The 27,574-nt window shown below is 42.3% G+C and overlaps 1 protein-coding gene and 1 non-coding gene across 7 annotated transcripts in view; both read left to right on the top strand.

Moving 5' to 3' along the window:
* Window positions 1-27,574, top strand: part of VCL (vinculin) — a 113,428-nt gene that overhangs the window by 52,012 nt on the left and 33,842 nt on the right. For 4 of the 6 annotated variants that reach the window (XM_061634834.1, XM_061634831.1, XM_061634833.1 and 1 more), the window contains 3 exons: window positions 8,677-8,799; window positions 11,119-11,279; window positions 25,300-25,393. In XM_061634834.1, the coding sequence (XP_061490818.1) occupies window positions 8,677-8,799; window positions 11,119-11,279; window positions 25,300-25,393 (378 nt within the window). The remainder of the gene's footprint in view (window positions 1-8,676; window positions 8,800-11,118; window positions 11,280-25,299; window positions 25,394-27,574) is intronic. The other 2 variants (XM_061634837.1, XM_061634832.1) reach the window with 1 other exon arrangement.
* Window positions 7,952-8,025, top strand: TRNAT-AGU (transfer RNA threonine (anticodon AGU)). The gene has a single exon. It is a non-coding gene; the product is annotated as a tRNA-Thr (tRNA).

Consider the following 27,574-nt stretch of genomic DNA (forward strand, 5'->3'; position numbering starts at 1 on the left):
ACTGACTGAGATGAAATAAAAGGAAGATGGAAGCAAAACACTGAAGAACTCTATAAAAGAGATGCCAGGATGACAGATTCATTCACGGAGGAACCATATGATGAAGAACCAGAAATGTTAGAATGTGAGGTAAAAGCTGCTCTTAAAATACTTGGACGCAACAAATCACCAGGAACAGATGGCATATCAATAAAGTTGCTACAAGCTACTGAGACTGAATCTGTCCAAACTAACCAATGGCCCACAGACTGGAAGTGTTCAATATACATCCCAATCCCAAAGAAAGGGGATCCCAGGGAATGCAGTACCGTATATTCCGGCGTATAAGACGACTTTTTAACCCAGGAAAATCTTCACAAAAGTTGGGGGTCGTCTTATACGCCCAGTTGTCTTATACGCCGGAATATATGGTATTTCTCCTGCTCGCAGCCTGGCCCGGCGTCCCCTCCCCTGAAGGGAATCCCCATTGCTCCTCCGTCCCCGCCATCTCCGCCTCCTCCACCGCGGCGAAGGCAGCGCCCTGCGCGGCCTCCTCCGCCGCAAAATGGCGGCCGGGGTGGGGAGCAGCAGCAGCAGCAGCAGCAGCCTCCCCCCGCGTCCTTCTCCTCCGTGGCGGCCTCGCCTGTGCTGTCTCCCGCCGCTGCTGCTGCTGCTCCGCCCGCGGCTGCTTAGGCGAGCAACGGGGCCGCGGCGGCGGCGGCTGCTCCTCCTTGGGCGGCCAACGGCGGGCCGCTTTTGCTGCTCTCGCCGCCACAGGCCGCGCCGGCGCCTCCGCTGACGCACAATCACCGGGCGGCGGCGGCAGCAGCAGCAGCAGCGGGAGGCGGCGGAGGCGGGAACCCGCTGTCAACAGCTGCCCCTGCGGCCTCCTCCTCGGCGCCCTCCGCCTCCGCCCTGCTGGCGCCGGTCTACAACTGGCAGGCGACGAAGCCAACGGTGCAGGAGCGCTTCGCCTTCCTCTTCAACAACGAGGTGCTCAGCGACGTCCACTTCTTGGTGGGCAAAGGCCGCGCCGGGGCACAGCGCATCCCCACCCACAGGTCGGTGTGGGCTATGGGGCGAGGGGGCGCTGGCCACGCAGGGAAGAAAGGGGAGAGGGACGCTGGCTTTTTAAACGGGGATCAGGGTCTTTCTTGCGGCTGGGGGCGGGTTGCTATGGAGGCAAGCGGGTTGAAGAGTTGTGGCTGTGGTTGGGGGGCTGTTATTCCGGTGGAAAAGATGACTTTTTAACCCAGGAAAATCTTCTCAAAAGGTGGGGGTCGTCTTATACGCCCAGTCGTCTTATACGCGGGAATATAAGGTAATTATTGAACTATTGCCTTAATATCCCATGCAAGTAAAGTAATGCTCAAGATTCTACAACAAAAGGCTCTTACCATATATGGAGCGAGAAATGCCAGATGTCCAAGCTGGATTTAGAAAGGGAAGAGGCACCAGAGATCATATCGCAAGCATACATTGGATAATGGAACGGACCAAGGAATTTCGGAAGAAAATCACCCTGTGCTTTATAGATTACAGCAAAGCCCTTTGACTGTGTAGGTTATGAAAAACTATGGAATGCTTTAAAATAAATGGGGGTGCCACAGCATCTGATTGTTCTGATGCGCAACTTATACTCTGGACAAGAGGCTACTGTAAGACAGAATATGGAGAAACCGATTGGTTCCCCATTGGAAAGGGTGTAAGACAGGAGTATATTTTATCACCCTATTTGTTTAATCTATATGCAGAACATATCATACGGAAAGCAGGATTGGACCAAGATGAAGGAGGTGTGAAAATTGGAGGGAGAAATATCAATAATTTAAGATATGCAGACGATACCATACTACTAGCAGAAACCAGTAATGATTTGAAACGAATGCTGATGAAGGTTAAAGAGGAAAGCACAAAAGCAGGACTACAGCTGAATGTCAAAAAGACTAATGACAACAGAAGATTTATGTAACTTTAAAGTTGTCAATGAGGACATTGAACTTGTCAAGGATTACACTGTTCATAACACTAATTTTATTGCCAATGATGTTTGATCGATTTTAGGGTAACTTTGTGTTGCTGATTCCGAATATGGCATCGGTTTTGCTAGATTGGCTCTAATTTTTGAGATAATGGATGCCCCCATTGAAAAACATAACAAATTCAAAAAATTTAATGGTTAGGCATAGCCTATCCACAAATGACACGGAAACTGTCTCAAATCATACAAAAGTAAACACATGAAAAACCTAATGGCGTTGTATTCAGTACAATAACATTAAAACAAAGTAAGCTGATTCAGATAATCACAATTAATGCATAGTAAAACGCTGTGTGTATGATTTTCTTTTATGTGGGGCATCAGGACAATCACGTTGGAGGCTCCAGCAGTAGTCTGCCATCATGTGTCTGTCCCATCAGCCTTGATACCTTTCCTCTATCACCTTTATATCCTGATGGAACCTCTCCCCTTGTTCCTCACTAAAATCACCAAGATTATCCGGAAATCTGTCTAAGTGGCTATGGAGATAGTGTACCTTTATGCTCATATTAGTACCCAAATGTTTAAAGTTAGCGAGCATGTTTTGCACCAATTCTTCATAATTGTCTGCTTTGTGGTTACCCAAGAAGTTCTTGACAACTGAGACATAACTGCACCAGGCAGAAGCTTCAACATCATTCATAAATTTAGTGAAATTCAAATCATTGATGAGTTTACGAATTTTAGGACCATCAAAGATTCCTGCTTTTAGTTTTTCCATAGTCAGTCCAAGGAACGATCTACAAATGTATTTGAAGCAATCACCATCTTTGTCCAAGGCCTTAACAAATTGCTTCATCAGTCCAAGCTTGATATGGAGTGGTGGGAGAATGATTTTTTCTCTGTCAACCAATGGCTTGTTAATGATGTTTGCTGCACCTAGTCATGTGTTCCCTTGAAGGCCATGTCACTTTTTCCCAATGATCTCTCTTTGCCCTACTATCCCACAAGCAGATGAAACAAGGGTACTTCGTGTATCCACTTTGCTGCCCAAGCAAGAAGTTCACCATCTTTAGATCAACACAAATAGACCACTGGTGCTCATGATAGCAGAGCTTCTGCAAGACCATTTTGATATTTTCATATTCTTCTTTAAGTTTTGTTGAGTGAGCAATTGGAAGGGATGCATAGCGGTTACCATTGTGCAATAAAACACATTTCAAGCTTCTGGTGGAGCTGTCTATAAAAAGCCTCCAGTCTTCTGGTTGATATTCCGGTAGTCCCATTTGGAGAAGAAGTCCAGGAATGTTATTGCAGTATACAAGTTCTTCATCTTGGCTGCAGTATGGAAGAAGTCCTTTCTCTCTTGTCCGATAAGCTATTACATTAGCTTCTGGCTGTAGACAGTTCTTTTCCATTAGCCTGGATGCTAAAAGTTCAGATGCTTGCTTTTGACAGACTGAGGTCTTGTACCAGATCATTGAGTTCTTTTTGGGAGAACTGCTCAGGTGTTGAAAAGCTTTCTTAATTTCCACTTCCAGGGCTACCACCTGTGCTACATTCCAGCATTTCTTCAACATCTGACAATGGAAGGTCAGGCAGTGAGGTAAACACTGGTATGGGAACGTCTTCGCTGTGTGGCACAGGTCGCCTTGCTGAGTCCAAATCAGGATACTCCCACTTATGTTTCTTGTAGCGATTGAAGCCTTTCACATTCACAACACAAAAATAACAATCATCATGATGGTTTTGCAGCTCTCTCCACACCATAGGCACACCAAAGTTTAAACGTTTCCTTTCTCCATTTTTCCACTGTCGTAGGCACTCTACACAGGTTTTGCAAACCTTATGGGGAGCCCAAGACTTATCTTGATCTCCAAGCTTCACTCCAAAATAAGCAAGATATGCTTGTTTTACAAAGTCAGTGATGTTTTTTCTTTGTTTTTGCAGAGTGTATTCGCCACCAGGGCCGGCTCCAGGAATGCGGGGGCCCTCTGCTTCCCTTCCACGATCCTGCGGATCGCAAGACGAGCTTCCGAACCGCCTGCCATCCCCCCAATGGCTCCTAGAGCTGCGGGGCCCTCGGGCCAGTGCCCAACCTGGCTGCCCTTTGGAACCGGCCCTGTTCGCCACAAATGTAGCAGAATACATTAGGATTGTTTAAGCAGCCTCTTTGTGACGAACTCATATTCCTCTTCAAAAAAAAAAAAAGTATCAATATGATTTTATATGCAATGGATAAACTTGCAAAACAGTGTTCAAGAGTAAAAAGACAGACCAAACCCTGCTGCATATGTCAGCAGCTACAGGTCGTATTGGTGTACAATTGTCATTTGAGGGGTATCCATTATCTCAAAAACTAGAGCCAATTTGGCAAAACTAATGTCATTTTTGGATCTAGCACCCCCAAAATACTCTAAAGTCATTCAAACTTCCTTGGCAACTAAAAAAAATTTTTTTTTTGTTGAGTGTGTTATCAATACCTTGGCACAGTCATTAACCAAAATGGAGACAATAGTCAAGAAATCAGAAGAAGGCTAGGACTGGGGAGGGCAGCTATGAGAGAACTAGAAAAGGTCCTCAAATGCAAAGATGTATCACTGAACACTAAAATCAGGATCATTCAGACCATGGTATTTCCGATCTCTATGTATGGATGTGAAAGTTGGACAGTGAAAAAAGCAGGTAAGAGAAAGATCAACTCATTTGAAATGTGGTGTTGGAGGAGAGCTTTGCGCATACCATGGACTGCAAAAAAGACAAATAATTGGGTGTTAGAACAAATTAAACCAGAACTATCACTAGAAGCTAAAATGATGAAACTGAGGTTATCCTACTTTGGACACATCATGAGAAGACATGATTCACCAGAAAAGACAATAATGCTGGGAAGAACAGAAGGGAGTAAAAAAAGAGGAAAGCCAAACAAGAGATGGATTGATTCCATAAAGGAAGCCACAGACCTGAATTTACAAGATCTGAACAGGGTAGTTAATGACAGATGCTCTTGGAGGTTGCTGATTCATAGGGTCTCCATAAGTCGTAATCGACTTGAAGGCACATAACAACAACAATTCATGTATTAATATCATTGCAAATATGATGCCCAGTTCCAATATCTGCTTATATTCTCTTGTAATCCCATAAACTGACCAGTTGCATCAATTGTCTGTTCATTCCCTTGCTAATTCAATATCTATAGTATTATTAAAGTTGGTTATGCTTACATATATTTCCATTTCATAGAAACATTTCCTTTCATTTTAATGTTTCTGTTTTAGAAACATTTCCTATAATTTTTGTTTACATCTTTTTGTCTTCCTCAGGTTTTCTAGTCGTTTTGTGGGATCTAATTTTCATTGGCTGGGGGATAGTTGGCTGTTGATGTAGTCCTCCCCTTCATACCAATACCTTATTTGACGTGACCTTGTCTGGCATGGAACTCAGTAATATTTTGATTGCTGTCTCCTGAGAGATGTGCAGACGTTGGTTCAGAAAATAAATATAATTGATGTACTAAGTTGGGAATGTATTAAGACTAGTAATTTCAAACCTTTACACTGAGGAAATTATTTTTGTGTTGACCTGATCATGTTTCACATTGACATACTGTTTAATGTGGGGAATTGAAATGGCCTATTTTGTACTTTATAGGGAGCTGATGTTGTCCCATCTAAGCAAAAATGGGCTACTCTGAGTGGCAGTGACTCCCCAAGGTCTCTGGGTAGAAGTCTTTTTCAGTCTTACTAGCTGAAATCTTTGGTTAAAAAGATGCATGGGAGTTGGGCCTGAAACCTTCAGCATGCAAATCACATAACTTACTACTGAACTATGATTCTCTAGTTTACCATTTAGAATAGCTGGGATCAGCATTGGAATGGGCACAGTCTGAGTCCGTCTTGCAGATGCTGGGTGTGCTGACCAGAACGCATGTCAGCAGAGAAAATAGTTTGTCTGGAAGTGCTCTTATAATGTCATTATATTTATTTTATTAAAATGCTTATGTACCTCCTGGTACACATGTATTTCAAGGTGGTATACAGTGAGATCATAAAATATAATACAGATGTATAGTCTGAGTTAGAGTGATCCATGGCATTTCTTTTTCTCCAATAATTTACTGCAGTCATCAGTAGTGTTACGATTTTGTAGTGTGTGTTTTTGTTTTTTCTAAGTAGGCATAAACTTTAAGCTTATTTTGGCAAGCCTCGTTTGTCCAAGCATGCTTGCTAGGTAGTATTTTGAGGGGCTTGTCAGTTGCATTATTTTCTGTTTGGAAGAAGAGGGTTATTGTGAAATGTTGATAAAAGTGCAACCATCGACCCAAGACTACAATTCTGTCCATACTCACTTCGAACTATAATTTTATTGAAGTGATTGAGAGAGCTTCTAAGTAAGCGTGGAAGATTCTGGAAGGCCAGTTCAGATATGGTCTCTACTGGATCACCAGGACATGGCTGGGCATATTTGGAAGACTCCTTCTGTGTCAATCTACATGTGGGTAGCTATATGAGATGGTGACAGAAGCATCAGGATGGACCCTGAGACCAGTGACATGTCCTCCTAAGACAAACTTGTGGCATTACCTCGTATATAAACCAGCCCAAAGTCCTTATAAGAACATAAGAAGAGCCTGCTGGATCAGGCCAGTGGCCCATCTAGTCCAGCATCCTGTTCTCACAGTGGCCAACCAGGTGCCCGGGGGAAGCCCGCAAGCAGGACCCGAGTGCAAGAACACTCTCCCCTCCTGAGGCTTCCGGCAACTGGTTTTCAGAAGCATGCTGCCTCTGACTAGGGTGGCAGAGCACAGCCATCATGGCTAGTAGCCATTGATAGCCCTGTCCTCCATGAATTTGTCTAATCTTCTTTTAAAGCCATCCAAGCTGGTGGCCATTACTGCATCTTGTGGGAGCAAATTCCATAGTTGAACTATGCGCTGAGTAAAGAAGTACTTCCTTTTGTCTGTCCTGAATCTTCCAACATTCAGCTTCTTTGAATGTCCATGAGTTCTAGTATTATGAGAGAGGGAGAAGAACTTTTCTCTATCCACTTTCTCAATGCCATGCATAATTTTATACACTTCTATCATGTCTCCTCTGACCCGCCTTTTCTCTAAACTAAAAAGCCCCAAATGCTGCAACCTTTCCTCGTAAGGGAATCGCTCCATCCCCTTGATCATTCTGGTTGCCCTCTTCTGAACCTTTTCCAACTCTATAATATCCTTTCTGAGATGAGGCGACCAGAACTGTACACAGTATTCCAAATGCGGCCGCACTTCTATCATGTCTCCTCTGACCCGCCTTTTCTCTAAACTAAAAAGCCCCAAATGCTGCAACCTTTCCTTGTAAGGGAGTCACTCCATCCCCTTGATCATTCTGTTCCTGAAAGTTAATTTATAGCCTAAAGTAGCATCATGTGCATGGGTTTGTCCTTCCCTAACCAATTAGTGTGTATGGAATTGCTGTTCTGATACTTAGAATGAATTTAAATCTGGCAGCCATTCTACATATTTACATATAATGAACTGATTGGTCCCTGGGGGATGTTCATATTTTTGAATATTTCCTCATGTAAAAAGCATCTTGCATGATCTGGGGGGATGAACCTCTCTCCCTGACTTGCTAGTATACCAATAAAAAAGGTTTAACCTATCCCTATCCTACATCTTCTACCTTATTTGCAGTCTGAAATGGTGCAGTCTAGAAATTTAACACCCTTCTGTGTAGAGCATCATCAGTCATAATATTTGGAATTTATATAGTGCTTTCAAATGTTGAGAGATTATCTTTGTAGCAATACTTACAAATACCCTATGAGGTAAATTCATATTATTGTGTCCATGTTACAGAGTCTAAGAGAGAGATTGGTTTGCCTAAGGCTACCTATTTAGCTCATAGCAGAGACATCCTAGTAATTTACAGTTCAGTGTCTTAGCCACAATAGTACACCAGCTCTGGGATGTATAGATATGTGGCTTCATAAGAAGTGCATGGCACCGTGGCTTAGTTGGTTAAAGCACCTGTCTAGTAAACAGGAGATCCTGGGTTCAAATCCCAGCGGTGCCTCGAGCGGGGCAGAGCCCCACTTTTCCACCCAAAGCAGCCAGGTCCCCTGTTTTGATCGCCGCCCCTTGCCTGTCCCTGGTCTCGTTTTTCTTTTTTGAGAGCCAGTGTGGTGTAGTGGTTAAGGTGCTGGACTACGACCTGGGAGACCACATAGCCATGAAGCTCACTGGGTGACCTTGGGCCAGTCACTGCCTCTCAGCCTCATGAAAACCCTATTCATAGGGTCGCCATAAGTCGGAATCGACTTGAAGGCAGTAGAAGAAGTATTGGTTCCACATTAGGCCACCTTTGATACTTTGTCTAAACAAATGTATACTTCTGACATAAGCAAATTCTGTGCTCTGTGTGTTTCCTTAAGTAGACATTTAATCAAATGTCCAAAGGGCCACAAATTGCTGAGTTGGCTACTTTTAAAAAAATTAATATTGGTTTTTGTATCTTAAAAAAGTAAGTTGCCTTAGGAAAATATAATCAGTGAACAATGGGGAAATTAAGTCATGTTGTATTTTGAATTAAAAGTTGTATAGCAGCTTTGTAATTGCAGAAACGTAACATTTAAACAGTCATATAGCATGATCTTTTCCTGCTTCAGATCGCAAAACTGTGAAAGAAATATTGCATTGCTTCATGACACTGATCTTCTTTACATAGGAATGACCAAGATGGCCAAAATGATTGATGAACGGCAGCAAGAGCTGACTCACCAGGAGCACAGAGTCATGTTGGTGAACTCCATGAACACTGTGAAGGAGCTGCTGCCAGTTCTTATTTCTGGTAACTTTCTGCAATACTGTGTGATCAAAAAGCCCACTGAAATGCATTGGCTTGTGTCTGCATACACTTCATAAAATCATGCCTGAGTAAAGCTATGCAGGTAGATGCATGTTGAAAGCCTTTCAGAAATAGAAGTTTTTAATGTTCCTTGTAAAACCAACTATGGAAAGCTAAATTAGTGGCTTTATTTGTGGCTGTCTTGGAGGGAAGGTTGTGCTTCCCAAGTCCTAGCTCGTGTATCCTGTGGGTCTCCTATTTAAGTTTTGGGAGCTGAGCTCACCGAGACATGTGAATTGATGAGCTATTTATATGTGATTATATTTGTGATGCTGCCCTGTAACTGAGCACTTTATTTAAGGCATCATTGAGGTGGTCAGACAGGTTGGTCCCTTATCTCAGTGAGAACTAGGAAGGAAAGTAAATACTCAAGGGTAAGTCTTGCTTTGCTAGCAAGAGGAAAGTCTAGGGTGGCCTCTCCGTGCTGATGTTGCTGCCTCTTCCTCTTTAAACTACATGTGCTGTAGCCTTTCTGTTCCCTTCCCCTCCCCAGTTGACTGTCCCCAAAACATTCACTGCAAGCATTACAATCACTGTTGGTGGAAAGAGGCCTGTGTTAGTTTCTATAACGGCTTGAAAAAGTAAAGATTATTGGAGAATATTTTGTTTCTCATTGAATTGAAAATGCCTGAAATTAAACTGGATATCACAGTAACTTTAATTAGCTTCAAATCTCTTTCTGCCTGCCAAATTGTTGTGGATTTAATTTGAATAGTAATTATTTATTCTGCCCCCCTCCATTGTGGTGTAGTGGTTAAGGTGCTGGACTACGACCTGGGAGACCAGGGTTCGAATCCCCACACAGCCATGAAGCTCACTGGGTGACCTTTGGCCGGTCACTGCCTCTCAGCCTCATGAAAACTCTGAGAGCCAGTGTAGTGTAGTGGTTAAGGTGTTGGACTACGACCTGGGAGACTAGGGTTCAAATCCCCACACAGGCATGAAGCTCACTGGGTGACCTTGGCCAGTCACTGCCTCTCAGCCTCAGAGGAAGGCAATGGGAAACCCCCTCTGAATACCGCATACCATGAAGACCCTATTCATAGGGTCACCATAAGTCGGAATTGACTTGAAGGCAGTCCATTTCCATTTCCCCCCCGACTTTTCCACCATTAGGTTTACTAGGTTTTTACTTCAGGTGACAGTGGTTCCTGCACAACAGCCTTCCTGATCCCAACTTACATGGGGTGGGGTGTACATAAGAGGAAAGGTGCTCTCTCAAAGATCCTGAATCCAGACCATATCTGGGATTTAAAAGTTCTAGTGAAAATAAAATTCCTGAGATATGAAGTCAGGACCAGCCTAACTTTGCAAGCAACCCAAACAATCACTTGGGGCGGTGATATTTTTGGGGCAGTGAAACAGCTATATGTGATCTGGCAGGTGCCACCATGACCTTTTCCAGTGCCACACAGGATGCTACTGATCTAACAGCTGGATCCCAACATCCTCTAATATTGCATAGCTCAAGGGGGTATACCTTTGCGATTGTGCAGTGCCTATACTTAAGGGTGTCTTAAACTGGCCCTGCATTGATTATAATTCATTGTTTCTTGCATGGCCTGGCAGTTTGAGTGAGGCTGCAGCAGCAGCATCCTGGTACCACGTTGACTGAGAAATTGCTCCCTAGGTGGTGTGCTGTGGTCAAAGTCACAAACAATTCAAGGTTGTCTAATTAAACATGTATTGTATGCCTCGTTTCAATGAAGAGTAAGAGCTCCAAACATAATGGGAATGACCATCTACTGAGGGGGGGGGGTGCAGACCAGGCTTGTTTGATCTACTTTGCTTTTTATAGAACTTCCAAGATCTACCTATCAGAACCATGTGCAAACAGGTCATTAAAATGAAACAGCAGGGTTTCTCTGGGCGAATTCTGAGCCCTGGAATTTATTTCCAGTACCAGAAATGAACTTGGCTCACAGTCCTCTCACACAGAAATCCACCACTGTTACTGTTCTTCATTTTAGCACATTAATTTAGGTGAAAAAATTCACTTTATTGTTGCTGTTGCTAAACAGTTGGAAGGCAGAAACCTTTGACAATCTGCTACAGATCACCCAGAGATATGCCAGTATCTCTCGATCTAGCTTCTGTCCATCCCTGATCTACTGGGATAATCACTTAATTCTGCCTGATTTTATGTAAAGGTGCATTTCATACAGTATATCATGTAATTTCCTGACTTTTAAAAAAATATTTTTATTGATTGATGTGTAACTTCCTGATAGGCTTTTCTGATCTGTTGTGTAATCTTTGCAGCCATGAAAATTTTTGTAACAACTAAAAATTCCAAAAGCCAAGGAATAGAGGAGGCCTTGAAAAACCGCAACTTTACAGTGGAGAAGATGAGCGGTGAAATAAATGAAATAATCCGTGTTTTACAACTCACGTCCTGGGATGAGGATGCTTGGGCCAGCAAGGTGGGTACACTGTCCAGTTTGGAAACAGCATTGGGATTCTACTATCTCAGATATCATAAACAATTTTAAAAAAGCATAATGTGTTATTGTAACAATTCAAAAGGTGCCATGCTAATTTTATAATTTCTTCAAGATGGTGTTTAATAACTATTTTGTAAGTAACAAGTAAGATATATTAAGAATATTCCAGCATTGCTATGAATCTTCTGTACAATTAAATTGGACTTGTTTATAATTTTTTTTTAAAAAAATTGGCATCTCATGCCACACACCTTCACAAAGTGAATAGTTCAGTTTGTGTGATCCTCCAAGCCATAATTTGGCAGATAGTAAATGAGCTGTGGCCGTGAATATGCCCTTCTCCCTCCTTTCCCCCTTCCAGCTTCCCTTTCTATTTCCTGTTGAGCATGAACTGTAATTAGCTCTGATGTCCAAATTGGAATACACATGCTTAGCACTTCCCTACCGCCCCCAAACAGATGAAATTCTGATTTGGAAGCGCTAGCCATAGTTTGCCAATTTTGATATAATGGCAAAGTATAGTTAGAGCTGAACAGGAATTGGAAGGAAAGATGAGGCAGAGGGGCCTGTGGCTTGTTTGTGATCTGAACTGAAGCATCTAGTTTTTGTAGTGATGCATTGATTGTCAGTAGCACATACTCCCAAGTGGCTTGACTCAATTAAGATCAAGTTCCTTTGAAATCAGTGGAATTTACTTCACATGTGGTTAAAACTAGGATATGTTTGATGAGAGTAAATTATATAAAAATACATTTTTTAAGGAAAATCAGTTTTTGAATTGCATACAAAAAGCACCAGAATATCCCAAATGTTCTTATCCAACTTCCTTGTATAATATTAGCATTTGGAATGTATGCAGTGGTGCAGCTAGGTTATTTATAGACCCTGGACTTAATAGTCTTACAGCGGGGGGTGGGGGCTCTTTAGACAGCGATGTGTATATCAACATTTCTCTTCTGCCCCTTCTGTCTGCCATACATGCTTTACAACTGCTTCTACATTCCTCATATTTTGAAGCAAAAGACCAAAGAAAAAAGATTGCCAACCCTGATTTAAAAAAAGAAAGACTCAGAGCATGTCCAGTTTCACATTTTAAATTCAAATCATAGCACCACTACGACAACAGGTGTCAATGGCATTTACCTCTCTTCCCCTAAACAGGCCTGGGACTCTGAGGACTCTTTGTCAGTATTCTTCCCTCTGGTTGCTGAGGAACAGCAATGTAGTGGCAAATTCAGAAGTACAGGGTCCCTTCATGATAGTCGCAACCACACCCCTCCCATCCCTTTGTTTTGTTTTCCTGCTGGACTGAGAATGAAATCCTTGCTAATACCTTCTTTCACAACAGACATTCCTAGGAGCCAGTTAGCACAAAAGAAGAGAGAGTGTTAGCTACTGAGAACAGTCTTCTCAGTGGCTGACTCACTTTCACTCTGATTGGTTCCAATCAGCAGAAAAGGTCAAGGAAGCATGTTAGAAGGTTCTCAGTGGCTAATGTACTCCCCTTTCATACTGATTAGCTTGTAGGATGCTGGAGACATAGGGACCCTGCTGGGACCCTGCTCCGTCTAAGACGCCCTGAGTTCCTGGACGACTACATACCTCCTGAGGAATAACTAATGAGTATCTTGCTCTGCTTTACACAGTGGATTACTCCAGATTTTATTGCTGCATAGTGAGCATGTGAAACAGAGGAATGAGTTCTGTTTTTCCTTCAGGTTCACCCATTGCTCAGCTTTGTGCGAGTGTTGGGACTGACACTGCCAAAAGATGAAAGGCATTCCCCTCTTTCTTTCCTGGCAGTAGCAGAGCTGTTGCTGACAGAACCCTGCAGGGTTGGATTTCTGACTGCAGCTGCTGTGAAAAGAATGATATGAAACATACTAGGCTGTCCTTATATGGAGTCAGGGTATTGATTCATGTAACACCCCCCCCCAGTATTGTCTACTTTGATTGTCAATGATTCTTCATTGTGGCTTTCCCCCCGACCTCCCAGCTTGGGATCCTTTCAGCTGCAGATGCCAGGAACTGAATGTGGTATCTTCTGCATGCAAAGCCTGTGCTCCACCATTAAGCTATAACATGGTGAATCTGAGTTTAGGAACTGGGAGCATGCTGTGAACTTCTACTTGCCCTCCTCCCAATTCCTTTCCTGTTAATGAATTCACCACCACATTTTAGAGTTATGTGCTACCAACCTGGATCATGGTGAAACTGGGTATGCTCTTGAACTCATTTTCTGAACTGTGTTTAAAGATGGGAATGTAAGTGATTTAATTTTACACTGGCTTGGTGATAGTCTCACATCAAGGTGAAACCAGGTGAAAGGGGATAGAGAGAGGGTAGATGGCATCCTGCTGCCTTCCCATAATTCCTAAACCCAAGTTATGTCTGAAAGATACCTGGATTTTAATCTAGTTTTTAAGTAGCTTTTTTTTGGTTGGTTGGTTTGAAATGCAAGTAGCTATATTTTCCAATCATCTGTCAGCCCTAAGTTTTGTGTTGATGGGTATGGAAGCAAGCCACTAAAGACTCTTTCAGTAATGTGTTAGGGTAGGGGAGAAAATCATTTATTTCCAAAAAGATTGTTGCGGAGAGCCTGAGAGCTTGAGAACTAAAGCTATCACGAATTTATATTTGTCCATAACTCTTATACTGTGAAATAACACTTTTACTATTTATCATGACTCCTTTTATGCATCTTTTGTTCTTCTGTTTCTTTTTCTGTTTTATACTTTTCTCACCTTTTAGAAGGTAAGGTCTCTTCTACAACCCACAACTTCTGCCTTATGTACTAAAACAGAAGACGCATGGCCCAGAGTTGTTGTGCTGTGTGCTGTGCATTTTCCTGTGTGTTTGATTGTGACACTGTACTCACTTCTGAAGGCTGGGGTATTAAGATTCACTTAAAGCATTGCCAGCTAGACTGTGAGGTATGGAGTTGTTTATGAGGTGATGACAGCCATCTGTACTATCTGAAGGCATGCTAATGTGGATTTAATGATGACAGGCTTTCTGGTGAACGTGAATTCTAGGTCTGATTCTTGCTTCTTTGGCATATACACATCTTGATATCCATGAGTAGGCATTGTATTGCCTTTGCTTACATCACCAAGCAAAAAAAGGTTTGGTAAATGCTATAGACATGCTTCAGCAACAATTTCAGCTTTATGAAAGGGGGAAAATATGTTTGTGAGCAGTAATTGTGGGCTACCATGTAACTAGAAAACAACAACAACTAGATTTCTATTGTTCTCTGTTGTACAATGTGGATGAATTGATAACATGAAAAAGTAGTCTTTTTTTTTTTTTAAAAAGGGTAGGTTAGTATTTATAATTTGGCTGCCGATGGCCATGATCCAAGGAAAACAGTTGTGTGCGAGCTGGACATCATATGCATCCTAACAGTTTTCTAAGACAATTGGCTGTAGCGACAAACTGTTCAGACAGACCCACACCCTGAGTCCTAGGAGCTTGTCTGAGTTTTCCATTGCATTTTAAAAATTCTGCCCTGTATTAAAAGTGGCTGATACATTTTCCGTATTTGGGTATTATAAATGCTCCTGTTAGAGAAAATGTCCTTTTTGGGCATCTGCAATGGATGTAGTTTGTTAAAATAGGGAGCAGATTATCTCACCAGCTATATCAAAATGAATTCAAAGAGAGTATATCATGTAAAAAACAAGATGATGGCTATCAGAAAAGTTGGTGAAAAATGCCTTCTCTGTAACAAATTCTTGACTGGGATTGTAAATTGGGGCATCTTTTTTCAAATGAAAAGGCTATCAGATTGAGAGGCACTCAAGAAATAATCCTGACTGCAGATCCTATTTCCTTTCTAGTAAGCATCTTTTTTAAAAAAAATACCTGCTGGCGATTAGAAGTCACATTGAAATATGTTTATTGTTGAGCTGCCAAGGTACCAATTCAATGGAAATATATTTTAGAATAGGAGATTGACAACTCTGCATTGGGAGCTGCTATAGAGAACAAAGAAGGAGAAATTATACGAATATATTAAATATATTCTTGGGCTTTACTTTTTAGAAGCAAAATGTTGACTAGTCTTTAAAGAAACCTACCCACAATTTCCAACTCTAAGTGTTAACCTGCAACCCAGGAGCTCAGTCTGGGTTTTTCCGTTGTCTGCCTGCTGTTGAATGGCATGCACTCATGGGTCTGCATCCTCGAGAGGGCAACAGTGGGGTTAATTTTGCATGTATAATTCATTGGATTGCAGCCAATATTTCTTTGTGCAGTGTCATAATATTTAATCAGCATTCTGATATTCTGTTGCTAAGCTTTGCCAATATAGAACACCCATCAGTGATATATATATAAGCTCATTTTTGTTACTGTAAGACAGCACAGTAATGTCATAACCACACCATACATTTAATGCATGTTTAAAGCACTTGGGAACTGGAGTTTGTTATGATGTTGGGAATTTTATGTCTGTGAGGGGTGAATCATGGTTCTCATGATTCTTTGAGGGACGCTATGTGCTTTAAATGTATGGTGTGGACATGGCCTAAGAAGGCTCTTGTTTCCCCTCTCCTTGCCGTTATGTCTGTTCTGGGCACAATACTGGGTATATCTATGCCTCACACATCTCTGAATCCATTATCCATCTCTCCTCTTTTATCAACTTATGGATGGACACTAGGGTCAGGAGATACCACATGTAAATAATCCCAATTGGATCAAACATTTGTTTTCTCCCCAGAGAAACCAGGGGAAGGGTGAGTGAGAGCCCCCAAAACCTCTGCTCTCGCAAAAAGCTGTCAAAAAACTGACACCTGAGCATTGAAACGGTGGCTGTTCTGTATGTTTAGTCACTAGTAATTTTTCTTATCCCTTAGGAAGGCCAGCACTGTGTTGGCCAGAAAGGGAGCCACTGATTTGTTTTTCATTCCCTGCGCTGGGTGTCTGCTGCTTTTTTCTGGTTTAGGCTTCTGGTGGAAGAAGAAGGTTCCTCCAGAAAAAAGAGGGGAAAAGTAAGTGAGAAGTCCTTGCAAGAGAACTGGACACTTCGGTGGGCTTGTGCAAGCCCAGTGGAACTCTTCCCCCCTCCACCGTCTTTGAATAAGATATCTTATGTCATATCACACAATGCTTATGACTTTCCTTTTGGATTCAAGCACAGCTTGCCTTGCCACATGGAGGACTACTGTGTCAGAAACAGAAAGCCAAAGGTCGCTTGAATGCATGGAATTCTTTGGCCTATTGATTTAGACATCACAATAGTACATACTCAAATTCCAGCTCTTGTTTGTCTGTCTGTTTTTGTAGCCCTCATTGTTTAAGTTTTGTAATCACGTTTTCAAATTTTTCTTAGCATTCAAGTCTGCAGACCATATATGCCCATCCCTGTATTTTGAGTATTAAAATCAAGAATTCTTTGTCATTAGAAATGTCCTTTCTAAATTAAGAAACATCTTGATACTCAGTTTACACATGTTAAAAGAATATGGTGGCTGCTGCAAAGCCGCTGCCCTATGATTGGCTTCCACATTGCATTGGTTTTTTATTGTTTTGTATTTATTGCCCACCTTCTGTTGTGGAACTCAAGGAGATGTACATATGGTTCCCCGGTGGTCACTCACCCATCTGGGCACTGACTAGACCCAGACCTGCTTAGCTTTAGGAAGGTGGTGACCTCATGTGCTTTCAGGCCATGCCCTGGTTATGGCTTCAGGGGCAGTTGATACTGGTTTAGGAAGGACCCAGGGAAAGTGGAATTTTACAGGAGAGCTGTTTTTCAGTGGCAACAGAAGGCCACAAAGATATTTGAGTCTAAGGCTGCACTCAGTAGGGTTTCTTTCTTTCATAGACATATATATGATTTCAGAGCTTGGAAAAGTTACTTTTTTGAACTACAACTCCCATCAGCCCCAGCCAGCATGGCCACTGGATTGGGCTGATGGGAGTTGTAGTTAAAAAAAGTAACTTTTCCAAGCTCTGTATGATTTGCACTGTAAGACAACTAGTAAATTTGCATTTGTGTTGCAATGGGGACATTTTAGACCTGACCATTTGAAGGGAATGCTTGCATCTTCTACTTGTAGTCAAAAGCAAAAACCACATGTGTGTACTACTAGGACTGTATCATTGCAGAATCGTGTGTGTGTTTGTGTATGTACATTTGAATATTCTCCCATGTCAAATAACCCCCATGCATGTAGAAAGCTGCCATATCAAGGTGAAGACTATAACACTTTTAGGATACGTGTGTGTGTCTTGCTGTTGTCCTCGATGGGACATTCAAATATGCAGTTCCTCAACTTCATTCTGAAGTCCTAGGGGAACAATGTTGTGCTTCTTCTGCATCTTTGATTCTGCTATAATTAGTTCCCACACTGAAAACTCCATGAAACTGATACCAATACAAAGGTGCAAATGAAATAACTTCTTTATATTAATACTTGTTGGCTTTTTTATTTTAACCTGTAACCATTTGAATGCTGTGTGGTGTATTACAAGTGTGCTATGTTTGTGGCTTTTGCCATTTGAGCCTGCAATATACTGGTTGGATTCCTGTAAGGTGCTCAACTCTAGTTGGCTGTTTGTTCTCAAGAGATGTTGGTCCCTTGAAGCACTGGAGCCTATGCATGGTGACTAAGTTAGTAGTTATGCAGAAAGTTGGACTTGGTCTGTTCCTTCTAGCATTGCCTTCTTTGGTAATGAAATGCAGATGCTGCTCAGGCTCCCCAGGCTATATCACTTCGTAGATATTGGAGCCTGGTTGGCAAGTAATCTTTATAAGGGGCCATATTTTGCATTCAGTGAGAGCTGGAGGACCAGTAGCATTGGCTTTGCCTACTGACTTGCTTCTGTGCCAAGGCACAGGGAAAGGATCCTTTAACCCCTTCCTCCTCAGCATGAACTTTGGCAGATGCATGCCACCTTCCCCCAGACATCGGCTAAGGACTCCTGAACCATCTCTAACCCTGTGAGCAGCGAGCAGCAAGCTACTCATCACCAAACAGCTAAAGGGCATAAAGGGCAGATGCAGCTTCTTTTGCCATGGCTTCTTTTGCCATGGTGGTGGTAGAAGCTGTTAAAGGGCTCTTTCCCCATGTATTGGTGCATTGTGAGAGGGGGATGTCCTTGGCATTAAGGCAGTGCATGGACCCCCCTAATCCAATTTGTGGCTCCTCTATGTAAATACAGATCAGGCCCAGTCTGGTCCGGGCAGATTTGGACTCGATCCGGATCCAAATTGGGATTACAATCCAGGTATTACAAACCTCTGGAAATCCCATTGATTTACATTGCAAAACCAAAATGGCCATAACATTCTTGTTTTTTGACCCAGAGGCATGAAAGAGGAGATGTGGTAGCTGTTATATAGGGGATTAACCCTGCCAAATTTCAGGTGGGTAGCTCCAGGGGATTTCACTGCTAACTACTTTTCAATTTTGCTTTTTTCCCCAAGTTTTTTTTCCCCAGGACTGAGTGCTCATCCATGCCATACTCCTGTGTTTCCCCTGTTCCTTACTTTTGAAAAAAAAATTGAGGGTTTTAAAAAAATTAGATGTGTGGTACTAGACACATGTAGGTAGCATCAGACAGGCATGGGCTGGCAGCACCATGAAGATAATGTGCACATAGGGACATGAAGTTTGGGGACACGGTAACCTCTGTAGAGGGGATTAACCCTGCCAAATTTCAGGTGAGTAGCTCCAGGGGTTTTCATGCTAGACACCTTTAAAATCTGCTTTTTCCAATATTTTTTTTTGTCATGTAGGGAGCAGATTGCCAACCACAGTAGTGAGTGAGGGGAAAATAAAAATACTCTTTAATATTACTAATACTCACTGTGGCAATTGGAAATAACATAAATTCTTAACTCAGAATGCTGGCTAATATGCCCACAAGGTTTGGCTGGCTGGCTGGCTGGCGGTGGCGGTGGCAGCTAATCATCATCATCATCATAAAAGTGTAACCACACAAGCTGGTGGCTTCTTATTGCTGTGGCTTAATATGCCCACAAGGTTTAATAATAATTCTTAGCAATGAGAATTGAATCAAATAAATAAATAAGAGCAAACTTTTAAAAAAAATATATGTAAATAAGGATGGGACTGGGATTGATTGGGAAATAACAGAAAACATACACAAACTGAACAAATGCCACCCAAACCTCACCAAATATTTCTAAGAGACAAAACTTACAAAAGACTTCTGCATTTTAAGACTTCACCTCTTCCAAACACTGTTGATTGGAGAGTGTTGGGTGAGGTGATAGCATTCTAACTGCCTTCCCTCTCTCCTCACCCGGGTGTTTTATTCCTTTATGGTGTTGTAATTGCTCCATTTCAGAGACACCCTCTCTGGGTTCATTAGAGATTGTTGTGAGCTACAGATCTGTACAAATCTCTTCAAATTGATTTGGGACTAGCCAACATGCTCTGTTAAGATTTGTAGCTCCTTCAACCTGAGCCGAGAGAGCCAGTGTGGTGTAGTGGTTAAGGTGTTGGACTACGACCTGGGAGACCAGGGTTCGAATCCCCACATAGCCATGAAGCTCACTGGGTGACTTTGGGCCAGTCACTGCCTCTCAGCCTCATGAAAACCCTGTTCATAGGGCCGCCATAAGTCAGAATCGACTTGAGGGCAGTACATTTACATTTATTTTACAACCTGATCTGGACAAGATACAAATCAATGTGATTTGGTTTGTGGTTGTGATTTGTACAAATACAGGGGACAGCCCTACTTGGGATTGGGTGGGGGCTACACTAGGAAACAGAGCGAGACCCTGACCAGCCAATTGCCTATTCCTAGGGGGGAAAAAGATATTTGTCCATTGAATCATACTCTCTGCTTCTCAAGGCTCTTTGTCAGTGACAGCATTATTTTACTGAGGTTGTCTCGGCAAGGGCTGTTGGAGCAAGAAAGACACAGGGAATTCTGAGTGAAGCTTTCTTCCACAATCCCAAGTGCTCTGCTTCTGTCTGCATCTCTTTGTTCTTTCCTAGGATTCAAATTTCACTTTTCCTAAATTCCCTCCCATTCCGTTCTCCAGAAAACAATGGGGGAAGCTGAACATTGTATTCCTGGTTTGGAGTCCCCAGCTGGAACAGTGCTTTGCTTTCTGGGGCATCCTTGAACACAATAACTGATATGTTACTCTGCTAGTGGCCCGCTCCAAGTTCTTGTGTAGTTGCAGGTTAATAGGACTGGGAAGAGATTTTTCCAGGGTTACAAGATGGGCAAGCAGTGACTTTCCACAAAAGTTTTACCACAGCATTTTGCCATAGTTCCCATAGTTCCCATTGCTTTCCTATATGCATGTTAGCATAAGTTGCAAGTTTGAAAGGATGGCTTTTGGAAGGGGGCATCTGTTCCCTCTCCAGCGTGGCATTCAGCTGCTTGTTGTGGTTTCACAGACCATAGTTCTCCCTTTCATCTGCTTGGTTTTTGGGTGTAGCCAATTATGTTTTCTGTGCTCATCTTCTGTTATCTTATACAATAATGAAGCTACAATTTTATTCATCTCTTGTCTTTAGAATACACCATCTAAGCCATTATCTTAATGCAGACACAAAATATGGAACTTCCACTGTTTGTTTCACACATTAGGAGGGGTGTTTCACACTTTCGTTTTTCCCCCTTCACTATGTCCTGTAACTTATTCTTCCTAGCCCTTTGTTACTGCTTCCATCAGGTATCTCAATACTATCTATTTTCTACTTTAGCTTACCCACCAGTAGTTATGGATAAGCATAGGACAAAATACCACCGAGATCCAAATATTACAGTAAAATCAAAGTAAGTTCTATTTCATTTAAAATGTTAATATAGATGACGATGATTGTATATGGTTACCTAATAAACTAGATGGCTAACATGATGACATCATATGGTTATTTTTTGTCACCTGCTTAGAGGTTCTATTTACAATCAAGAAGTATATAAATTGTGTTAATTTTTTAAAAAAAGTTACTGCCACTTTAAATGATATCGATTACTATATAGGGTTCCTGTCACTTTGATAGTTATGCAAGTTTCCATTCTTCCCCTATTCAAACCTAAAGCCACTTTCCCTACACCACTCTTCCTGTCCTGCCCGAAGTTGAGAGACTCAGACTCGACAGTGCCCTTTTCTCTTTTTATTTTATTAAAATAATAGACAGCTGCAGTGCAGAGGGCCTTGTGTAAGTAGCTACTCTTTCTAGGAACTCAGCATCTTTCTAGCACTAGCTAAGCATGGCTTTGCGACTCCCAGATGTTGACTCAGCAACAGTCTCCTCCTTCCGCAACCACTTAAGTAGGCTGGGAACTCCCACGTAGACGAAGACTCTGCCTTAGCTGGGTCTGTTACATCTCCTGCTTCAAGCGCTTTTGAGCGCAGGGCGAAGGTGGAGCTTCGGTCAGTGTTTCAGCTTCCCCCTCCATTGGGGGAAGGGCTGCTAAGTGTCAGTTCAGTCAGGGGAGGTGACGGTGCAACCGGCTGGCAAGTGTCTGATTCTTGCATCTCCACAGGGGAGTCCAGGGTTGCAGGGACTGAGCTGTCAAGGGCGGGTGTCAGGGTGCGCTGTATGTCTACTCCATAGCTTGGCCCCTCCCCAAGCGGTTCATCGCAGTCCAGGTCCTCATCCTCTGTCTCGCCTTCATCCGCCCACCCTCTCCCAGCAGGGCTCATGACAATTCCCCTACTCACCAACTTTTTACTGAGGGCTATACTTGCAGCCTTCGATCTGGTTCATGACTTCTTTTGTCTTGAATCTCACAGGCTTCTCTCAGGAGTTATGCAACAGTCTTCACCCTGGTCCAGCAGTCTATGGTATCTCAGCAATCCCACCAACTCTTAGCTGTAGAACTCTCCTGATGGCTGTCTCTCAAGTCACAGGCTCTTCCATGCAAATATTCTCACTTCTAGCCAGTGATTTCAGCTCTTGGCTTCTTTTGGGCTTCCAAAGCCCCTCTTTGCTACTTCCTAAAGTCCCTTAATGACCACTGCCGTACTCCAACTTCCAGCTCTTCTTTCAGCTGACCAACAACTCTTTCAGCAACTCTCTTCTCTATCCTCCTCCTTGGTCAAAGCCTAAACTTTTGTTCCTCAGCAGGGGCCCCCTCCACGCTCTTAACTCTTCAAATATCAGCTGGTAATGTCCTGCCTTGTCCTTCACCAACTTCGCACGTTTATGCTTAGCTGCCACATTTTTCTTGTTATAACTCATATGTCCATCTTCCTCTGCCTTTTTGTACATTCTTTTCCTTTTCTGCATGTTCAGCATTACTGAATTACTTATTTGTTTGAAAAGTGAAGTTCTTTCCTTGGGTTTCTTCATTGCAATTGTTTCAACTTCACCCTGAAAAACTAGGCAATCTGTTGCTATAACAATCACCCCAATTTCTTCAAGTTATTTTGTGTATATACATTGGCTGACAAGACCCACTGCCTTGAACAATTCTTGAAAATATTTTCTTCCCTATTTTCTTCCCTATTTTCTGCCCTCATTCTTACACTTTACATAACCTGCAATATGCTTTCACCTGTTTTGTCATACCTGGCCAATAAAAGTTCCCATTTATCCTTTGTTTTATTCCTTTTAGCCCAGGTGTCCTGCACATGGTATATCAAGAGTCAGTTTCAGCAATTTTTCACGGTACTTGGTAGGGACCACCAGTTATTTCAAACGTTCGTATTCTAACTTCCAGCACTGTCATTGGTTTGATACAGTATAAATGGCAGTTAGTCTGGCCCCCTGCTAATACAGTTTGACAGTTTATTTCCACAGCTCTTAGCAGAAAGTCACACAGTTTACAGACAGTGAAATCCTTTCCATTCAATTATGTATAAATCCCGATATACATTCTTAAAATAAAACTTTGTCTCGGAAACAAGGTGATTTCTCCGTAGGAATCAATACGTTGAAGCTGGACACATTCCCAATATCACATGGTTTTCTTACCTCTGGCATCCACACATTGATTTTGGAAGGTATGGATTGCCTGCTGTGGGTGAGGTTGCACAATGTCACCTTAAGAAGCAGGTCTGAAGTTGAAGGTACTCGCAGAACCAGTTTTAGTTCTGCAGCACCATGTGCCCTCCATGGCCAGGATCAGCTTTTATCATGCCTTTTCCTACATAAACCTTTACTATATAATGAAGACCTCAAGTTAGGCCCTATTTCAGATGTCACATTCTAGTGAAGCTAGGAAGGTGGTAATCAAGAGCAAGTTCTTTGCAAGTGCTGCTCCCTACTTGGGGAACTCCCACTCCAAATCGGCCTGCCAAGCAACTTCTCTTCTTATTCTCAGATGGCTGGTTAAATCATTTCTGTTTTCAGAAGGCAAACTGTAACTGAATTGCTGTTTTAATCCCAATGTAGATTTTAAAATATTTTAAAAAGTATGCTGTTTGGGACTGATTTTATCTGTTTGTTTAAATGTTTTAAACCAATTTATCACTGATCTAAATCTGTAAGCTGCCTTGAGGGCTGTTTTGGTGCTACAAGGCAAGAGTGGAAAAACTAGCAATTAAACAAAGTCTCCTTTAATTCTTCTACTCTTTGAGTTGCATATGTATGGAGTTCTACAATGTTTGTAGGACCAACCTGTGTATCCGTTTTGAACTTTGAAAACTGTGTGGGGCTGATAGTGACTGATTTTTGTTGTCAAAAGGGCACTGCATGTAAATTCTGTCCTGGGTTAGACCAACCGTCTATCTGGCTCATAAGTTCATAAGCAGGGCAAACTAGTAGTACCTATTCCCTGTTTTTGTCCTTGGCCTCTTGTAGCTGGAGGAAAATAGTCTGATCAAAGAAGCTGCATTTCTGGCTATTGTTGCTTGTAATGCACATCTGGTTGCTGATCTTGTCCAGTCATGATACTCTGTTTGGGTAAGAAGGACCAGAAAATGTTGGGTTTGTAGAAAGAAGCTTATACTCTGGTGGGTGCTGTTCATAACTAAGCAGCCAGACATGATTCTGCAAAATAAGTCTTTGAAGATTTTGTGAATATATTCATGTATTTTGGTTTTTTTTAATGTAATCAATATAAATTATATGAACGAGAAGGATGAATTTATATTGGAAATAAAGGTGAGCTCTATGAAATTGACAAAGAAGGAAAATAGGTTCCAGTTGTTGATGGCTATCTCAAACAGGACCTTATTTTAAGCAAACATCAGATTAAAGAAAACAAAATTCCTTGGAAGATGATATGACACATCCCAGGACAGCTATGCCCATTTTACCAAAAGGTGCTCTGATAAGGCTGAAAGATTAAAACTTGTGGTCATATATCAAGAAAAGGGTCTTGCAGTCCAAGAGAACGGCTGCAGTATGTTATAACTAGATTGGCAAGCAGAGTATGAGAACTCTGGGGACAGAGCCATTTTTGGGCAAAAACTAATGCAACACCCCAAGGAGCAATATGAAGCTTCCCCCTTGCCCTGGCTCCACCCATCCATAAGTACTACTAGACTGGCCCTCTAGTTAGATAGAGCAACTCTCTTTGGTAACTCCATATTCCTGCAAAACATGTGTGAACTTGTATGACTGAGAGCTCTTGAATAGATGAAATAAATCATTAAAAAACACACACTTGGTACCACTGCCTTGGTCTCTGGGTTTTCCTCCTCCAATCTTGGGTTGCATTCATGACGTCCTCATTAGATTATAGCAAACTGGAACCATCCCACGATCCCAGTGGCCGGTGAAAATCAGGGAGTGCATGCAGATAATTATATGCTCATTTCATTTTAAAGGATTAAATATTTAACATTTAGGGTTGTTCTGAAAAGACCTCTTATACCTAATTCTTGAGTGCTGTATGCCTAGGAAATAAAACCTAAAACAATGCATGTTACAACTTCTGCATTTGAGTGACAGGAATGTCTCTGATACTTAATGTTAACCTGTTGATTCTTCTGTGAGTTGTTTTTAGTGCAAGAAGATTGTGCTTCATTTTGTGTTTTGCTATTGCACCAATATCTGAATTTGGTAGTATGTAATTAGGATACACTCCCTTTTTTCTTTTTATAAAGGATACAGAAGCCATGAAGAGAGCTTTGGCCTTAATAGATTCCAAGATGAACCAGGCCAAGGGTTGGCTTAGGGACCCCAACGCTCCAGCAGGTAACATTAAGTACTTCCTGCTCTCGATCAAAATTGGACGCGTACTTTTGCGGGAAGACAAAGAATACCATTCCAAGAAAAGCCTTTACTGAGGATATGCAACCTGTATAAATCAAGCACCTTTTATTTTGCACAATTTATTTTGCTTTTGTAAATAGTTCAGAAGGGCAAATATCTACCCAGGACACCAGTAGTGTAGTGGCCAGTTGAGAAGTGCAGGGTCCCTTTGTGAGTCATGCCACGCCTCCCACTGCCACCCCTTCTAAGGGTATACCACTCACACTCATTGGGGCCTGCATAACTGACTTGAAAAGCTACAGCAATAAAGAAAAAAAAGCACCCATGATGTTGTATGGAAGCTTCACCCTCTCATCTCAGTCCTCATGGAAGGATCCCTTCCTATTTAATTCACCAGCACACATTCATTAACCAACCCCATTGCACACTCCCTTAGCCCCAAAATTACCCAACTGCCTTCCACAAGATAATCATCTCTCCTCCCCCCCCCTCTTGGGGGGTGGGAGCTAAGTACCAGCTAAGTACCATGGCCTGCAAGTACTTCACAACCTACATTTTTGTAGTTTCATATAGACAGCAAATAGGAGTTTTGTCTAGTCTCTGACAAACTGGCCTGCATGGTTGATAGGCTTTTTGATCACAGACTTCATAGGCCAGCCTGCTTTTGTCAGATGAGACTACTACAGGTAACTTTTATTGTTATTTTTTTGGAGACAACTTTCTCAGTATATTAAAGAAAAGTTAAGGAAGATCGATAGGAAGACAAGGAAACTGCTTTATACTGAGGCCATCTTGCTCAGTATTCTCTACTCTGACTGGCAGCAGCAATCCAGGGTTTCAGGCAGGAGTCTCTCCAACCCTACCTGGAGATGCCAGGAATTCAACCTGGGATCTTCTGCATGGAAAGCAGATGCTCTCCCATTTAAAGCCTATTTTCGTCAAGGAATTTTTTAAAAAGTGTATTGTGGTTTTAGAAGCTCATTTGTTGAAAGATCCTTCCATGCCTTCTTCACTGCAAGGTTATGTCCCTAGAAGAATAAAATGATCTTAATTCACATGAATGATTTAACAATCATTCTTAAACTATCATTCTTATCTCTAATCTTGCCATACGATCCAGCCAAAGAAAGAAATTAACAACCTATTTTATCAAGATAAATCTGCTAATAGTATCATGCAACTCAATCATATGCATGCTTACTCATAAGCAAGCCCCACTGTGATCAATGAAGCTCACTCCCAAGTAAATCAAGTTAGCTTTAACATGTTGGCGTTGCTGCCTTCCTAGCCGAGAAACTTGCTTCCTCGTTCGCTCCTCCCACAGCAGCAGCATCCATTCCCCACAGGAAGCAGATTAAGGCTGCAATCCAGTATGTGTTTACTCAAAAGTAGACTCCATTGGGTTCAATGGAACTTACTCCCAAGTAAGGGTATATTGGATTGCACCCTAAGTATGTTGAGAGTGAGAGAATTTTGTCTGGGCAGAGTTTGACAGAGTAGGGAAGACATTCCTTCTGTTGCTCATATAAACAAACTGAAGCAAGACGCACCCATTTTCCTTCTGTGTTTGCAAATTAAATGCTTTGTGTTAGGAATACGTTCAGGTGCATGGAGGGGAAGGGAATCAGAGGGGGAGAAGGCGGGAAGATCTCACAAACTGCTAAAGCCTCTTTTTTTAAGAGAGAGAGAGAGAGAGAAAGGGGGCACAATTTTACATCCCTTTCCAATGCTTTGCAACTAAAGTGCCTCTCCTCCTCTTCTGAAACCTGAACTGATCCACCACCACTGGGAGGAGGTAAGAAAACCAAGAAGCAAGAACAACATCCAATTCCTTCCTAGGCTTATTTGAAGTCTATTAACTATTTGAAAATAGTTATTCCTGGGGTCGCAACTGCCTTCCACCCTCCCCCTGTGTAAACTTCTCTCATCCTCCGTCATCCTTGCCACCGTTCTCCTGTGTAAACGTCTCTCAGGTGCAGAGTCTCTTAATGCCACCTCCCTCACATACACAAGCACACTCACACTGCGCCACTGCAGATCTGCCAGCCCCGCTACCATGGAGAAGGAGGAGGCAGCAGCCCCCTCCAGGGCACATCCATACAGCGGAGGCCACAGTAATATCCTCCCTAGGAGTGCTAGCCCAGGGACGAGGAAGAGCCACGC

Source organism: Rhineura floridana, chromosome 7 (genome assembly GCF_030035675.1).
Source record: "Rhineura floridana isolate rRhiFlo1 chromosome 7, rRhiFlo1.hap2, whole genome shotgun sequence".
NCBI classification, from domain to species: Eukaryota; Metazoa; Chordata; class Lepidosauria; order Squamata; family Rhineuridae; genus Rhineura; species Rhineura floridana.